This window comes from Callithrix jacchus, chromosome 13 (assembly GCF_049354715.1).
Source record: "Callithrix jacchus isolate 240 chromosome 13, calJac240_pri, whole genome shotgun sequence".
Taxonomy (NCBI): Eukaryota; Metazoa; Chordata; class Mammalia; order Primates; family Cebidae; genus Callithrix; species Callithrix jacchus.
In genome coordinates, this window is record NC_133514.1 from 31,900,074 (window position 1) to 31,918,498 (window position 18,425).

At 43.4% G+C, this 18,425-nt stretch overlaps 1 protein-coding gene across 6 annotated transcripts in view; it reads left to right on the plus strand.

Annotated features, from left to right (window-relative positions):
- The first annotated feature begins 5,223 nt into the window (after positions 1 to 5,223).
- The window catches only part of UBXN8 (UBX domain protein 8), a 29,413-nt gene continuing 16,211 nt past the window's right edge, over positions 5,224 to 18,425 (plus strand). For 3 of the 6 annotated variants that reach the window (XM_035270241.3, XM_078347440.1, XM_078347441.1), the window contains exons 1-4: positions 5,224 to 5,344; positions 11,807 to 11,929; positions 13,048 to 13,118; positions 15,044 to 15,166. In XM_035270241.3, the coding sequence (XP_035126132.1) occupies positions 5,257 to 5,344; positions 11,807 to 11,929; positions 13,048 to 13,118; positions 15,044 to 15,166 (405 nt within the window). In that variant the 5' untranslated portion in view covers positions 5,224 to 5,256. Of the gene's footprint in view, positions 5,527 to 11,806; positions 11,930 to 13,047; positions 13,119 to 15,043; positions 15,167 to 18,425 lie in introns of all 6 variants that reach the window. The other 3 variants (XM_035270240.3, XM_078347442.1, XM_035270242.3) reach the window with 3 other exon arrangements.

Consider the following 18,425-nt stretch of genomic DNA (forward strand, 5'->3'; position numbering starts at 1 on the left):
GACAGAATCCTAAGCCCTTGCTTTCAGTTACTTTTCACTGAGATTTCTCCGGTCTAATGCAGAAAGCATGGGTTCATAAACTTGTTTTCTTCTTGTTAATCCGTCTTTTATTACAGGAGTCCCAACTAAGACCTAAGATGGGGAGAGGTGATCTTTAGCCTGAAATACAAGTATATATGTATATGATATAGTTAGTGATATGCATGTTGCAGTATTTCAGGGCAAGTTTGCTAATGTTTGCAACTTTGAAACGCATCAAAAACTAAGACTGATGAAAGGATGGAGGGATTGATAGATTTGTTTTCAAATAACGAGAATAAAATGTGAGTAAAAAGATTTTCAACTGTTTGTCTGAAAATTTTTATAATAAAATATAGAAAAAAATCATTTTTTTAAATGCAAAAATTCTATAATAGTTGGGTGTGGTGGTGCACACTTGTATTCCCAGCTACTCTGGAGGCTGGGAGGGTGGGAGGATTGCTGGAGGCCAGGAGTTTGAGGCCAACCTGAGGAACACAGAAAGTTCCCCATCTCTCTAAAAAAAACAATTATAATTGTGGTCTGAGAGACTAAAACAGACACCCCTTTACCAAGTAAGATGGACCCTAAGGTTAAGGAAACAAAAGTCAGCTACCTGTTGAGGGTTTAGGGTACAGCTGCCATGGCAATTTTCTAAATTCGTACAAGAAAAACACATATGGTAAGGTACCATGGTTCATGCCTGTAATCCCAACACTTTGGAAGGCCAAGGCTAGAGCATCACTTGAGACCCAGGAGTCCAAGAGCAGCCTGGACAACACAGTTAGACCCCATCTCTTGATAAAAAAGAAACAGTAGCCAGTCATGGTGGCATGTGCTTGTAGTCCTGGCTACTCAGGAGGATGAGGTGGGATAATCACTTGAGCCTAGGAGTTCCAAGTTGCAGTGAGCTATGCTTGTGCCACTGCACTCCAGCCTGAGTGACAGAGTGAGACCCTGCCTCAAAACACATACACGCACACGATTTTTTTGGTGAGAATGGAGACGCTCATAATTTTTAGCTTACCACTAAGAACTAAGAGCTCTACATCAACCCGATTTTACTGTTTGTTCCAGGAAATTCTTGCCCACAAAGTTAGGCTACAGATCAATTCATACCTTCATTGTGAGCTTTAGGAACATCCCATTTATCTGGTTTATAATTTGCTCATCTAGCTGCAAAGCTTCCTTCTCAGTTACTGAGGAGTTGATCACTCAATTGGGCAAACTGCCTTCCTTGTCAAAAAAGGGGCAAAATCTAACTCCAATTTCTTTACCATGTTGGGTATACTGTCTTAAACTACTCTACTATGAACTATATCCAATCCCAGTGAAATCCCCATATTGAAAAGACCACCTTAAACCACTCTAACTAGACTACAGAACCCTATAAAAGTCACCCTCTGGAAGGCCAAGGCTGGCAGATTGCTTGAGCCCAGGAGTGCAAGACCAGCCTGAGCAATACGATAAAACCCTGTCTATAGAAAAAATAAAAAAATTATCCAGGCATGGTGACATGTGCCTGTAGTCCCAGCTACTCTGGAGGCCGAGGCAGGAGGATTGCTTGAGCCTGGGAGGTCAAGGCTACAGTGGGCTGTGATTGTGCCACTGCACTCCAGCCTGAGTGACAACCTGTCTCATTAAAATAAAAATAAAAATCACCTTTGCTGTTCCCTCTGAGAAACGAGCAAGATTATGTCAAAGCGATGTTTTTTTTTTTTGAGACTGAGTGTCGCTCTGTTGCCCAGGCTGGAGTGCAGTGTCACAATCTCACTGCAACCTCCACCTCCTGTGTTCAAGCGATTCTCATGCCTCTGCTTCCCGAGTAGCTATTACTACAGATGTGAGCCACCATGCCTGGCTAATTTTTTAAATTTTTTCTATAGACAGGGTTTCATCATATTGCTCAGGCTGGTCACAAACTCGACCTCGGGTGATCCACCCTCCTCAGCCTCCCAAAGTGCTGGGGTTACAGATGTGAGCCACTGTGTCTGGCCACAATGTTTTTTTTTTTTTTTTTTTTTTTTGGGGACAGAGTCTCGCTCTGTCGCCAGGCCAGAGTACAGTGGTGCGATCTCGGCTTACTGCAACCTCCGACTTCCAGGTTCAAGCCATTCTCCTGCCTCGGCCTCCCAAGTAGCTGGGATTATAGGCACACACCACCAAGCCCAGCTAATTTTTGTATTTTTAGTAGAGACAGGGTTTCACCATGTTGGCCAGGCTGGTCTCAAACTCTTGACCTCGTGATCCACCTGCCTCAGCCTCCCAAAACACTGGGATTACAGGCATGAGCCACTGTGCCCAGCCAATGTTCTTTTTTAATGCAGTAAAGACTCAAACTTGCTTAGTGACAGGTTATTCTGGTGGTCTTTGGTGGGGAGAGTTGGCAGTTACAGTGAAGAGAGTGCACAAACAACAAAGTTTGGGAAATGCTGGCTTCCCATACGTTAAAACAAAGCAAATCTGGGATGGTTAGGAAACTCCTTTTATAGTCCAGATTCAATGGCACCATCAACAGATTAAATTAGGTAATAGGGAAGGCCAGGGAGGAACAACAAAATAAAGGTGGCAGTTGGTTAAGAACTGAACTTCCTTTCTTGTCCTCCTCCTTATGCATGGTAAGCACAAGATACAGACAACTATGGGAACTTCTGAACTAGTCGATATAGTTACTTTATGGTATGTCATGCTGTAATTTATATTAACTTACCCTTATTGATCTTTAGATTGTGCCCAAATAATTGCATCTTTACTTGCAGGATAAAGTACTTAGCCTATATATAAAGGAAAGCCTCTGCAGCCCTAGCAACAATCTACCTCTAAAAACCTTCATTCTGCTTTATTTTTAGAGACAGGGTCTCGCCGTATTGCCCAGGCTAGAATGCACTGGCATGATCTTGGCTCACTGCAGCTTGACCTCCTGGGCTCAAGAGATTCTCCCACCTCAGCCTCTTGAGTAGCTGGGACCACAGGCTACTGGGGTCTATGTGCAGCTTATTTTTTTTTTGTTTTTTTTTGAGACGAGTTTAGCTATGTTGCCCAGGTGGGTCTCAAACTCCTGAGCTCAAGCAGTCTCCCTGCTTGGCCTCCCAAAGTGCTGAGAATACAGGAGTGAGCCACCATGCCCAGCTTCAAGCTCTAAACTGCAGCAATATTTTAATCGCTGGTTTCCTTTGCACTCAGTTTCCTAAACTTGAAATCCCACTATTCCTCGGGCATCCTTGTCCACATTCCTAACCTTTCAACACAATATAGACCGATTTCCTTCTGGAAAGCCTTCTCCAGGCCTTCCGGGTATGGTTCCGCAACACCCTATGTATTTCTCTAATAGCATTTAGGCACTGCACTGCATGTTTGTTTTCAGGGGTCTCTTTCTCATTCAGTTTTTTTTTCTTCTCTATAGAACCACAAAGTCTAATATGCTGAGTTTCTTTTTTCTTGTTTTTGAGACTGAGTCTTGTTCTGTCACCCAGGCTGGAGTGTAGTGGCCCAAACTCAGCTCACTGCAACCTCCGCATCCCAGGTTCAAGCAATTCTCCTGCCTCTGCCTCCCGAATAGCTGGGTAGCTAGGTTTACAGGCGCCTGCCACTGTGCCCGGCTAATTTTTGTATTTTTAGTGGAGATGGGGTTTCACCATCTTGGCCAGGCTGGTCTCAAACTCCTGACCTCTTGATCCACCCACTTCGGCCTCCCAAAGTATTAGGATTACAGGCGGGAGCCACCGTACCCAGCCTAAGCTGAGTTTCTTGAGGACAAATTCAGTAACTTGTAGACATCTGATTCTCTAAGAGTTGTACAGTACCAGGTAAACTGTGGAGCTCAATAAAAGTCAAATGATGCTGGGCGCAGTGGCTCACGCCTATAATGCCAGCACTTTGGGAGGCCGAGGCAGGTGGATCACGAGGTCAAGAGATCGAGACCATCCTGGTCAATAAGGTGAAACCCCGTCTCTACTAAAAATACAAAAATTAGCTGGGCATGGTGGTGCGCGCCTGTAGTCCCAGGTACTCGGGAGGCTGAGGCAGGAGAATTGCTTGAACCCAGGAGGCGGAGGTTGCAGTGAGCCGAGATCGCGCCACTGCACTCCAGCCTGGGTAACAAGAGCGAAACTCCGTCTCAAAAAATAAAAGTCAGATGAACTAAACTGAAGAGGTGGGAGAACAGATGGACAGGTCAGGAAAAAGAATTTTTTTTCTCCCAAAGTGCTGGAATTACAGGCGTCAGCCACCACACCCGGCCAGGAGATAATTTTCTTTTCTTTTCTTTTTGAGATGGAGTCTTGTTCTGTCGTCCAGGCTAGAGTGCAGCTGCACAAAATTGTCTCACTGCAACCTCTGACTACCGAGCTCAAGTAATTCTCCTGCTTCAGCCTCTTGAGTTAGCTGGGATTACAGGCGCCCGCCACCAAGGCCAGCTAATTTTTGTATTTTTAGTACAGACGGGTTTCACCAAGTTGGACAGACTGGTCTCAAACTCTGACCTCTTGAACTGCCTGCCTCGGCCTCCAAAAGTGCTGAGATTACAGGTGTGAGCCACCGTGCCTGGCCAGGAAAGATAACTTCCAAGTATGAAATGTTGTAGGTTGGGAGACCTCAGTGGCTTGGGAGAAGTGCACAGTGGTGAGTTATAGGATGGCAATGAGGTCACAGAATTATGAGGTCACAGTTAACAACGCGTGCTGGCAAAACTGATAAGGGGCGGAGCAAGGGGTAGGACCTGGCGCTAGGACATTCGTGTTGGGGGTAGGTGGTTGGAGCCAGGCCCCGCTTTTGAGTTGTCTTAACGCAGGAACCAAAGACTGTGGACAGGGCCAGGAACCGTTAGGGAGATAAGAAAGGTGCTACAGCTCACATTCACAGTCTACGGCCACAAGGCCACGGGAACAGGCTGTCTCCTCACAGCATCAGCTTTCCCTTCGGCTTCATTTCCCTCTGGAGAGCGCTTACTCACCGACGCTACGGAAACCGAAGGGGCAGCCTCTGCCCTGCTACCCTCCAAGGAGCCACCACCCTAGAGCCCACGCTCTTCTGGACATCATGTCATCTGGGGGACGACTTGCCTTTCTTCTGAAACACGGCTACAGACTGAATTAAAAATACAGGCCCCATCAATAACAACGCAGCCGTAGGATTCCGCTCTCTCTCAGCCTCCCCGCCGCAGGAGAAGATGCACTTCCTCCCTGACAAAAGCGGCCGGAAGGGGTGGGCTTTCCACCTGGACCAGGCGCTTCCGCCACCATGGCTTTACGGGAGGTTGTTGGCATTTTCTTTCTCTCTGCTGTCCCCCTTGTGTGTCTGGAGCTCCGGCGTGGGATCCCGGATATAGGCAAGTGTTGGCTTTTTCCCTTCGACAGTCACAGCTGGTAATTTTCACAGGAATGTTGCATAGAATGACCAACTCTCCGGCTGCGTCGCTTCGGAGCAGCTTTGACTACAACTCCCCGACTGCATCGCCCGTGCCTCCTACTTCCGGTGCTGACTCCACTTCGCAGAACCTTTTCCCTACAGGTGTGATGGTTTTGCGTGTGACAGGACAGAGGCGAAGAGCATAATGGCAGTCATAACAGTATTTTCACATCCTCGTTAACACTCAAAAGGGAATAAACAGACTGATAGGATGAAGGCCTTCTAAGAATTTATTAGGCTGAGAGGTTTTTGTTTTGTTTTTAAATTAGAGACAGGATCTCACTATGTTGCCAAGGCTGGCCCCGAACTCCTTGATTCAAGAGATCCTCCTGCCTCAGTCTCTCAAAGTGCTGGGGTTACAGGCCTGCGCCACTCCACCAGGCTTTGAGATGTAAATAAGGGGCCACACCCGTGAAAATCCCGTGGGGGCAGGGAAGGGATGGGGGAGGGGAGTATTCTAGGCAAAAAGTTTGTGAGATGTTGGAGGAAAAGGAGAAGAAGGCCATTATGGCTGAATCGAGGAGAGTTGGGGAGAGGAAGAGGAATTGGCTCAGGATAATGACGTTTATTGAACACCTATTGTAAACCAAGCAGTAGGTACTGGTTATTCAATATGTCATTTAATCTACACTACAATCAGAAGAAGGTAGATCCCCCTTCCCCCCACCCCCCACCCCCAACGGAGTCTCCCTCTCTTACCCAGGTAGGAGTGCAGTGGTGAGATCTTGGCTCACTGCAATCTCTGTCTTCCAGGTTCAAGCAATTCTCTGCCTCAGACTCTCGAGTAACTGGGATTACAGACGCCAGCCACCACACCTGGTTAATTTTTGTATTTTTAGTAGAGACGGGGTTTCACAATCTTGGCCAGGCTGATCTTGAACTCCTGACCTCCTGATCCACCCATCTTGGCCTCCCAAAGTGCTGGGATTACAAGCCAGAGGTATTGCTCCTGGCTGGGTAGGCACTATTATAACCCCCATTTTACAGTTGAGGGAACTGAAATTTAGGGAGGTTAAGTGACTTCCCTAAGGTTTTAAAAAGGTAGCTCCATTCTGTATGGAGAATGCTTTGGATGGAAGCTATGGTGGAAGCAGTGAGGTACATCAGGCTTTGCAAGTAGACAAGTAGTGATGGCTTGGAGTAGGACAGTAACAGGAGTTAAAATGTAGACAGATTTGGGATATTGATGAAATAGGATCAACCAACAGGCTTTGTTGATGGGTTGATGTTTGTGGCAAGGGAAAGGAAGGATTCAAGGATGACTGCCTCATGGGGGAATTGAACAAACCTAGGTGGTTGGTAGTGCTACTGGTAAAGGGAAAAGGGAAAGAAAACTGGTGGAGGTGCTGAGAATCATGAGTTGATTTTTGGACATTTGAGTGATCAGTTTACATGTCTGTCTCCCTTTTTAAAATCAGTTCTAAAGTTAGAGACCATAATGAAACTGAGCTTTGTATACTCCCTTTCTCCACCTTTTCTCCCTACCCCCAAGGAGTAAGATGTCTAGAAATGTTGCCTGCAATAAAAAATGGGGAAAAAATGCTTTAAAAAATGTACAAAGACTTTCCTGAAGCTTCCCACTCACTCAAGCTGTGTTAAAATATAACAAGACCTTTATCCAAAGGATCAGAAATGTTGAATTCACACTTACCATTTCCCAAATTGACCTGTTCCCTTGTCTTTTCAACATCCACTCCTACTCTGCTCCTTTATTTTATTATTACTATTTTTTGAGACGAGGTCTTGCTCAGTCACCCAGGCTGCAGTGGCCTGGTCATGGCTTACTGAAGCCTGGACTTCCCGGCTCAAGTTATCCTCCCACCTCAGCCTTCTGAGTAGCTAGGACTACAAGCACCACATCACCATGCCTAGCTAATTTTTTTGTATTTTTTGCGGAGATGGGGTTTTGCCATGTTGCCCAGGCTAGTATGAAACTCCTAGGCTCAAGCAATTCCCTCACCTCGGCCTCCCAAAGTACTGGGATTACAGGCATGCGCCACCATGCCCAGTCAGAAATATGCTTCTTGAAGGCAGAGGCCAAATGAAATCTGTATTTGTATTCCCAGAACTTACCACAGTGTCTAGTTTAATAGAACTAGGGACAAGGGTTCTGGAAATTGCAACCAGGCTCCTGGCAGCATCTTTATCTAGTTCTTGAAATTTTCATGGAATTAGCTTCTTTCTCATAGAATTCTGAAGGAATGATTGTTTCATTTGGATTGTTTTCTTTTTTTTTTTTTTTTTTGGCTTTCTTTATACACACACACATATACATATTTTGCTGCTTTTGGATTCTTGATAGTGAGCTTCCAATAATTACTTGTTAACAGTATTTAAATCAGTTTTACAAATCATACTTTATAGCGGCAGCAGGGCTGGTTATGCCTCTAATATTCAGACATATATTGGAAAACTAGCCTTGTCTTTTTCTACTGTGTAAAAACCTTTATTGTCAATACATTTTGCTTATACTTAAGCTAAATTTTTTTTTTTTGGACACAGAGTCTGTCACTCTATCACACAGGCTGGAGTGCAGTGGTACAATCTCAGCTCACTGCAACTTCCACTTCCTGGTTTCAAGCAGGTCTCCTGCCTCAGCCTCCTGAGTAACTGGGACTACAGGCACTCACCACCATGCCTGGCTAATTATTTTGTATTTTTAGTAGAGATGGGGTTTCACTATGTTGACCAGGATGGTATTGATATCCTGATCTCGTGATCTGCCTGCCTCAGCCTCCCAAAGTGTTAGAATTATAGGTGTGAGCCACCATGCCCAGCCTAAATATTTTAAGGCTAGTTCATTAGGTTTATTATCAGTTGAAGTACACTGCTTACGGGGTCTGTAGTTAAAAAACAAAAGAAAACTCATTTAAAAACTTTTTTCTTGACAGATATACACACAAACCTAGGTGGTTTTTTTTTGAGATGGAGTTTCGCTCTTGTTGCCCAGGCTGGAGTACAATGGCAGGATCTCAGCTCATTGCAGCTTCTCCCTCCCAGATTCAAGTGATTTTCCTGTCTCAGCCTCCCAAGTAGCTGGGATTCCAGGCATGTGCCACCACACCTGGATAGTTTTGTATTTTTAGTAGAGACGGGGTTTCTCCACGTTGGTTAGGTTGGTCTTGAACTCCCGACTTCAGGTGATCCGACTGCCCCAGCCTCCCAAAGTGCTGAAATTACAGGTGTCAGCCCTTGCACCCAGCCGAATCTACTTCTTTCATGTTCTCATGTGATGTTTGCAAATTGCCTACTTGTTAGAACAAACAGCAGTAGTATGGAACTTAAAGCCCACAACTCAAGCTTTTGTTGTGCAGTGGCACAATCTTGGCTCACTGCAACCTCCACCTCCCAGGTTCAAGCCATTTTTGTGCTTCAGCCTCCCGAGTAGCTGGGATTACTGGTGTACAACACTACACCTGGCTAATGTTTGTATAGCTCGGGTTTCATTATGATGCCCAGGCTGGTTATGAACTCCTGAGTTCAAGCAATCCACCAGCCTCGGCCTCCCAAAGTGCTGGGATTACAGGCATGAGCTACTGCAACTGGCCTCAATGGTTTCTTTACATACCAATACTCTAGGTATTAAACTACATTTGTAATGGCCAGAGATAAAACAGATTAAATTATGTGTTGTATTGAATGACACCTGAATCAATGGTTAATACTGTCAATTTGGGGGATCTGTGAAATTTTTTTTAAGTCATGTTTCTTCTCTAAACAAATTTAAATTACTAGGGTTTTTAAAAGAATAATATTCTTTTAAATATTATTTAAATATTATTATTCAAATAATAATAATATATAATATTTAATATGTTATATTATTAATAATAAATATATTATATATATATTATATTATATATAATATATATAATATTAAATAATATATAATATTTAAATATATAAATATTAAATATTTAAATATTATTTAAACCCACATACATGGTGGGTTATGCCTGTAATCCCAACACTTTGGGAGGCCAAGGAGGAGGGATCACTTGGAAAAAAAAAAGAATATTATCTGGTGGCACACATCTGTGGTCCTAGCTATTTGGGAGGCTGACATGGGAGGATTGCTTGAGCCCAGGAGGTCGTGGCTGCAGTGAGCTGTGATCAGATGCTGCACTCCACCCAGGACAAGTCAGTGAGATTCTGTCTCAAAAAAAAAGCAAGAATAATATACATGTTTTCAGTTTGAAATAAAACATTTAATTCTGTATGTGGGTGTGTATGGTTTTTTTTTTTTTTTTTTTTTTGGAGACAGCTTCACTCTATCACCCAGGCTGGAGTACAAGGGTGCAATCTTGGCTCACTACAACCTCCGCCTCCTGGGTTCAAGATATTCTCCTGCCTCAGCCTCCCAAGTAGCTGGGATTACAGGCACCCGCCATCATGCCTAGCTAATTTTTGTATTTTAGTAGAGATGGGGTTTCACCATGTTGGCCAGGTTAGTCTTGAACTCCTTACCTCAGGTGATCCACCCATCTAGTCTTCCCAAAGTACTGGGATTACAGGTGTGAGCCACCATGCCTGGCCTATATGTATGTTTTCCTAATTCCATCTTTAAGTTTTAGTTAATTGACTAATTACCAGCCTTGATCACATTGGAAAGATGGTTCCTCTATATCTCTGCCATTTATCTTTTGAAAATTAAAAAAACGAGTAAACATTCTGAGGATGGAAATCATTTTTAACCCTGCTTTGTCTCCGGGCCCTTAACATTTGCCAAATTGTATTATGCAAAGTAGGTAATAGTTAGATTTTTGCTCAAATAATTTTTACTTTGGTTATTAAGACCAAATACTATATTTTTACTTTTTCCCAGGCAAGCATTTAAATCGTAATTTTACTTACAAGTGATTAAATGTCAAGAAATAAAGAAGCACACAATTGCACAATTTAATTGTGAGAAATAAGAATTTGGTGTTTCAGTGGATTGACTATTTATAATAGAACTAGAATTTGACATAGTATTTTCACAATTTTATTTCTACTTACATAATTTTCTCTATGTGGGAAACTAGAACTTATACATTACTGATAGTCATAATATTTATAATGTAGCTGATTGCTCTAATTTTAACTATATTTCTAAGTTAGTGTTTATCCTAAATTATGCTTTAAAAATTTGTTCTGCAAAAAATAAAAACTAAAAAAAAAAACAAAAAAATAAAATAAAAAAATGAACTCACAGGTTTGAAAAGAAAGCAAGTTTGTTCTGGAAATGACAACCATCATGAGTTTTTTAATGCCCAAGGAGAATACCGTACGCCGTCTGTACCCATGAGTTCCACATCTGAGGATTTAAGCATCTGTGGATCGAGACTGTTCAGAAAGGGCTGGGTGTGGTGCCTCATGCCTCTAATCCCAGGACTTTGGGAGGCCAAGGTGAGCAGATTACCTGAGTTCAGGAGTTCAAGACCAGCCTGGACAACACGACGAGACCCCACCTCTACAAAAAATACAGAAATTAGCTGGGTGTGGTGGTGCATGCCTGTAGTCCCAGCTACTTGGGCGGGGTGGGGGTACCTAAGACAGGAGGATCACTTCAGACCCAGGAGGTCAAGGCTGGGACCTCCTGATGTTCTCACCACTGCACTCCAGCAGCCTGGGTGGCAGAGCAAGAGCAAGAAGAGCAACACCTTATCTCTAAAAACAAAAAACAAAAACAAAACAGAAAGAAAGGAAAATATTCCAGAAAAAAAAAATGAATATAGCTGGACATGGTGGCACACACCTGTAATCCCAGCTACTCGGGAGGCTGAGGCCAGAGAATCGATTAAACCATGGAGGTGGTGGTTGCGGTGAGCCTTGATTGTTCCATTGTACTCAAACCTGGGTAAGAAGAGCAAAACTGTCTCAAAAAAAAGGGATAAATGGATGGTTGTTTGTGTGTCCGGTCCTGTACATGTACAGACTTTTCCCTGTCATTTTCAATAAACAATAAAAGTATAGGGACCATTTATATAGCCTTTACATTGTATTGGGTACTAGGAGTAATCTATAAATGATTTAAAGTATGTGAGAGCATAGATAATATGCAAAAACCATGCCAAATATCAGGGACTTGAACATCTGTAGATTTTGGTATCCTCAGGAGTCCTGGAACCAATACCCCATGAATTCTGAGGGATGACTGTATATTAACAAAATTGTAAGACAGTTGTATAATTTTATGAGGGGTATCAAGAAAAATGTCTGGGGCTGGACGTGATGGCTCACGCCTATGATCGTAGCACTTTGGGAGGCCAAGGCTGGAGGATCACTTGAGCTCAGGAGCTCGAGACCAGCCTGGTCAACATAGTGAGACCTCATCTCTTTAAAAAAAAAAAAAAAGAAAGAAAGTTTTGAATTTTAATTTTAGGTTTTTTTCCTTTATCAGGAATCAAGGATTTTCTTTTGCTTTGTGGCCGGATTTTTTTACTGCTTGCTCTTCTTACTTTAATTATTTCTGTGACTACCTCATGGCTTAACTCATTTAAATCTTCCCAACTTCATGTGAAGGGTAAGTTTATTATTTATGCTACCCTTTTAAACCATTCTACTTAAATTTCTTCATTCTAGAACTTAGAGTAATCATTACAACTTTAGTCATGATTTTTTTCTTTTCTTTTTTTTTTTTTTTTTTTTTCTTGAGATGGAGTCTTGCTCTGTCACCCAGGCTGGAGTGCAGTGGTGTGATCTTGGCTCACTGCAGCCTCCACCTCCTGGGTTCAAACGATTCTCCTGCCTCAGCCTCCCGAGTAGCTGGGATTACAGGTGCGCACCACCATGCCTGGCTAATTTTTGTGTTTTTTAATATAGATGGGGTTTCAACATATTGGTCAGGCTGGTCTTGAGCTCCGCACCTCGTGATCTGCCCACCTTGGCCTCCCAAAGTGCTGGGATTACAGGCCTGAGCCACCACGCCTGGCCTCTTTTTTGTTTTGAGACAGAGTCTCGTTCTGTCACCCAGGATGGAATGCAGTGGCATGATCTTGGCTCACTGCAACCCCCCTCCTCCCACGCTCAAGTGATCCTCCCACCTCAGCTTCCTGAGTAGTTGGGTCTACAGGGGTGCATCACTGCCCCTGGCTAAGTTTTGTACTTTTTGTAGAGGTGGGATTTCACCATGTGCCCCAGGCTGGTCTGTAGCTCCTGAGCTCAAGTGATCCACCTGCCTCAGCCTTTCAAAATGCTGGGTTTACAGGCTTGAGCCACCTTGCCCATCCTGTTTTACTTTTGATAAGAAAAGTTTGAGAGTCCTAGAAGCCTTTTAAAATAGTACTGTGCTTATCCTCGGAACAGGTGAATCTTAAAACCAAAAACTACATATTTTCTATGCTATTAGGAGGAAGCTTGTTATTAGTGAATTTGGTACATTGTGTTTTACTATTTAACTGTAAGCAATATTTACTATTTTACTATTTAACTGTGAGCAATATTTAATGTATAACCCTTTCAAATTAACTATGAATAAAATCATAACCCTAAAAGGTTATACTGTCAACCCAAACATAAATGACAGTGTGATGCGTTAGGGTCTCCCAACTGTAGATTTTAGATGTTTTCTTTCTTTTGGTAAATTATTTGGTTATGAGATACTTCGGAAATAAAAAGCACTTTTATGTTTTAATGTCTTAGAAGAGGAAGAGAAGAATGAGAAAAGACAAAAACTTGTGAGAAAAAAACAACAAGAGGCACAAGGAGAGAAGGTAAGGCAGAATTTTTAGAGACTTCTAAAAATCGGGAAATACAAAAATCTGAGGCAATTAAAATTAAGCTCTGGGCCAGGTGCAGTGTCTCACACCTGTAATCCCAGCACTTTGGGAGGCTGAGGCGGGTGGATCACAAGGCCAGGAGATCGAGACCATCCTGGTTAACACGGTGAAACCCCGTCTCTACTAAAAATAGAAAAAATTAGCTGGGTGTGTTGGTGCGCGCTTGTAGTCCTAGCTCCTGGGGAGGCTGAGGCAGGAGAATTGCTTGAACCTGGGAGGTTGCAGTGAGCCGAGACGGCGTCACTGCACTCCAGCCTGTGCAACAGAGCAAGACTCTGTCTGAAAAAAAAAATAAATTAATTAAGGTCTGTTGCTTCTGTCTTTGTGATAAGATTTTTTAAAAATATGTTGAAGTCAAATTCACATGATATAAAATTGACCATTTTATTGTATTTATTTTCGAGTTGGAGTCTTACTGTTGTTGCGCAGGCTGGCATGCAGTGGCACAATCTTGGCTCGCTGCAACCTCCACCTCCTGGGTTTAAGCAATTCTCCTGCCTCAGGCTCCTGAGTAGCTGGGATTACAGGCATGCACCACCACACCCAGCTAATTTTGTATTTTTAGTAGAGATGAGGTTTCGCCATGCTGGTCTTAAACTGCTGACCTCAAGTGATCCTTCTGCCTCGGCCTCCCAAAGTGCTGGGATTACAGGTGTGAGCAACCACGCCCAGCCAAAATAGGCCAAGCAGTTCAGTGATATTTAGTACATTCACAAGGTCATACAACTCTATTCCATCCCCTTAGAGAAAACCATATACTCTTTAAACAGTCACTCCCTACCCTCCCCTCCTCCCATCCTCTGGGTACCACCAATCTGCTTTCTGTTGGTACGGATTTACCTGTTCTGGATATTTGTTATAAATGGGGTTGTAAAACATGTGACCTTGTGTGTCCAACTTCTTCGATTTAGCATAATGTTTTCCAGGTTCTTCTATACTATAGCATATATTGGTATTTAATTTCTTTTTGTGGCTGAATAATTGTCCATTGAATTTATATACCACATTTTTTTTTTTGAGACTGGGCCTCACTCTGTTGGCCAGGGTGGAGTTCAATGGTACAACCATAGCTCCCTGTTGCCTCAACTTCCTTGGTTCATGAGATCCTCCTGCCTTAGCTTCTCGGGTAGCTGAAACTGCAGGCACAGGCCACCACACTCAGCTAATTTTTAAAAAAATTTTTGGCTGGGTTTGGTAGCTCATGCCCATAATGCCAGAAAGGGTGGATCACTTGAGGTCAGGAGTTTGAGACCAGCCTGGCCAACATGGTGAAACCCTGTCTCTACTAAAAGCAAAAATTAGCCGGTCATGGTGGCATGCGCCTGTAATCCCAGCTACTCGGGAGGCTGAGACAGGAGAATAACTTGAACCCAGGAGGCGGAGGTTGCAGTGAGCCACGATCGTGCCACTGCATTCCAGCCTGGGCAACAGAGTGAGACTCTATCACAAATAAATAAATAAAGCAAAGGATATTGCTTCCCTCTCCAGATTTAAGACCTGAAATTCTGAAGATGGCACTTGTTTTCCCATTTGTGACAAATCCTTGGAGTTGCCGTACTGGCATTCCATTTGAATCAGGATAGAAAAAGTAGATCCTCCCATTCTCTTAGGAAATGGGATTGTTCCCAGAATAAACACCACATCCTGGTTGATACTTTCATAATCAGGCAAGTCTAAGACAAATGTCTGACCAGCCTGCTGTCCAGCTGTCTCTCCCGGCAACCAAGCAGCCAAACATGGCAGCAGCGGATTTGTTCAGCCACCAGGGCTCTTACTTGGTTGTTTACAACTTTATAGACAGCATACATTTTTAGGAACGTTATGTATAGTAGCAACGCCTAATTTGTTGTTTTGAACAGGTCAGCAGATACATAGAGAACGTTTTAAAACCTCACCAGGAAATGAAGTTGAGAAAACTGGAGGAGCGCTTTTATCAGATGACTGGTGAAGCCTGGAAATTAAGCCGTGGTCACAAACTTGGGGTTGGAAAAATATTTTTATTGTATATTTTGAATCCTTTATATTTCTTATTACATGATGTTTTTAAATTGAAAACGATGTTAGTCTGTTTCTAGGAGTTTTTATTGATAATGACTGTATATCAGTTTTTGTTTAGCATATTTGTTTATCACATGGCTAAGGGGTTGTTTTTCATTTTTAAAAGACAGAGTTGGCTGGGAGTGGTGGCTCATGCCTGTAATCTCAGCACTTTGGGAAGCTGAGGCGGGCAGATCATGAGGTCAAGAAATTGAGACCATCCTGGCCAACATGGTGAAACCCCATCTCTACTAAAAATACAAAAATTAGCTGGGTGTGTTGGCACATGCCTGTAATCCCAGCTACTCAGGAGGCTGAAGCAGGGAGAATTGCTTGAATCTGGGAGGCAGAGGTTGCAGTGAGTTGAGATTGTGCCATTGCACTCCAGCCTGGTGACAGAGTGAGACTCCATCTAAACGAAATAAAAACAACAACAAACAAAGACAGAGTCTCATCCTGTTGCCAGGGTGGGGTGCAGTGGCACGATCATAGCTCACTGCAGCCTTGAACTCTAGGGCTCAAGGGATCCTCCTGCCTCAGCTTCCTAAGTAGCTGGGACTACAGGTGCACCCTAGCATAGACTGCACCTGGCTGGTTAAGTGGTTTCTGGTGCCTAAAGAGCATATAACTTGGTTCCTTAAAAATCTCTAACAGAAGCTGGGTGTGGTTGCTCACACCTGTAATCCTAGTACTTTGGGAGGACAAGGCAGTCAGATCGCTTGTGACCAGGAGTTTGAGACCAGCCTGGGCAACAGAGGAAGACCCTATCTATATAAAAAAAAATTTTTAATTAGCCAGATGTGGTAGTGTGTGGCTGCAGTCTCAGCTACTTGGGGAGGCTAAGGCAAAAGGATCACCTGAGCCCAGGAGGTCGAGGCTGCAGTGAACCGTGACTACACCACTGCACTCCAGCCTCGGAGACAGAGCAAGACCCTTTCTCAGAAAAAGAAAAAAACAAAACTGTGACATAAGTTAGTCTTTCAAACTGTTGAAGAAATTGCTGTTGTCTAATCTGAGAACATTCTGATCTTTCCTCAAGTAAGATTTCCAAGGTATTAAGCTCATGATATATATTGTTTTTTTTGGTTTGTTTGTTTTGTTTTGAGTCAGAGTTTCGCTCTTGTTACCCAGGCTGGAGTGCAATTGTGCGATTTCGGCTCACCGCAACCTCCGCCTCCTGGGTTTAGGCAATTCTCCTGCCTCAGCCTCCTGAGTAGCTGGGATTACAGGCACGCACCACCATGCCCAGCTAATTTTTTTGTATTTTTAGTAAAGATGGGATTTCACCATGTTGACCAGGATGGTCTCTATCTCTTGACCTCTTGATCCACCCGCCTCGGCCTCCCAAAGTGCTGGGATTACAGGCTTGAGCCACCGCGCCCGGCCGATATATATTGTATTATATATTATATATTCTGATTTTTATTTGTCACATTAAACTTTGGTTATGTTTTCCTTCAGCATTGAATATGAATTTTGTCAGTTGCTACAGAAGTTTACTATTTTAAGTTTTCTTATCGGGGAAAAGGATATTCATAAAGACAGTAAGTTAGGCTGGCTCATGCTTATAATCCCCAGCACTTTGGGAGGCAGAGGCGGCTGAACTGCATGAGCTGGGAGTTTGAGACCAGCCTGGGCAACATAGTGAGACCTCATCTCTACAAAACAAACAAACAGCCAGTAAGTTTTGGAGGAACTGGCCACAGATTTTATGTTGTGTATGGCTGTTTCTGTCCCATAGTTAGATTTTTGCTTTGTGTTTATATTGTACCTTTCACCATTATCCAGTAAAGGTAAATAGGATTCTTATAGGGAACCAGAACTCATTTCATATAGCATGAAATAATCAAGGATAGGTAATAAAATTGATATTGAAAATGGGCAACATAAATACAGCTGTTCTAGGTAGGGATTTCACTTTTGAGTTGAGGTTTGTCTTCTGTTCAGTGTTGTGGTTGGTAGACTTTTATAGGTTTTTTTTCCCCAGAGTCTTACTTTGTTGCCCAGGCTGGAATGCAGTGGTGCCATCTCAGCTCACTACAACCTCTGCTTCCCAGGTTCAAGTAGTTTCTCTGCCTCAGCTTCTTGAGTAGCTGGGACTACAGGTGTGCGCCACTACACCTGGCTAATTTTTGTATTTTTAGTTGAGATGGGGTTTCGCTATTTAGGCCAGGCTGGTATCAAACTCCTGACTTCAGGTGATTTGCCCACTTTGGCCTCCCAAAGGCCACCCAAAGTGGGTGATTGCCCACTTTGGTGGTTTACATGCATAAGCCACCACGCCCAGCTGGCATGAAGATCTCTTGATTCCCATTCCCTGTGCCCCTTCTACCAGATTTTCTTAGGATAAGGGACAGAAGGTGATAAACCCCACTAAATGCTGAACATTTTAATCTGAGAAAGATGGTTAATAGCTATGGAAGGAAGGTATTATTGAACTAATAAGCACGTATTTGAGAATTTGACATTTAAGTAAATTATTTGGCTAAGGAAAAAAGTGTTCAGGCCAGACGCAGTGACTGGCGCCTGTAATCCCAGCACTTTGGGAGGCCCAGGTGGGCGGATCACAAGGTCAAGAGATTGAGACCATCCTGGTCAACATGGTGAAACCCCGTCTCTACTAAAAATACAAAAATTATCTGGGCATGGTGGCACACACCTGTAGTCCCAGGTACTCAGGAGGCTGAGGCAGAAGAATAGCTTGAACCTGAGAAGTGGAGGCTGCAGTGAGCTGAGATCGTGCCACTGCATCCAGCTTGGCAAAAGAATGACCCTTTGTCTCAAAAAAAAAAAAAAAACCACGCAGGTGGGCCAGGCACGGTGACTCACGCCTATAATCCCAGCACTTTGGGAAGCCGAGGTGGAAGGATCACGAGGTCAGGAGTTCAAGACCAGCCTGACCAACAGAATGAAACCCTGTCTCTACTAAAAATACAAAATTAGCCAGGCATGGTGGCGCACGCTTGTAATCCTAGCTAGTCAGGAGGTTGAGGCAGGAGAAATGCTAGAACCTGGGAGGTGAAGGTAGTTGCAGTGAGCCAAGATGGCACCACTGTCCTCTAGCCTGGGTGACAGAGTTAGACTCCATCTCAAAATAAAAAATAAAATAAAAAGCCACTCAGATTCAAGTGATTATTCTGCTGCAACTAATTTGTTTTTTTGTTTTTGAGTCAGTCGCACTCTGTCACCCAGGCTGGAGTATAG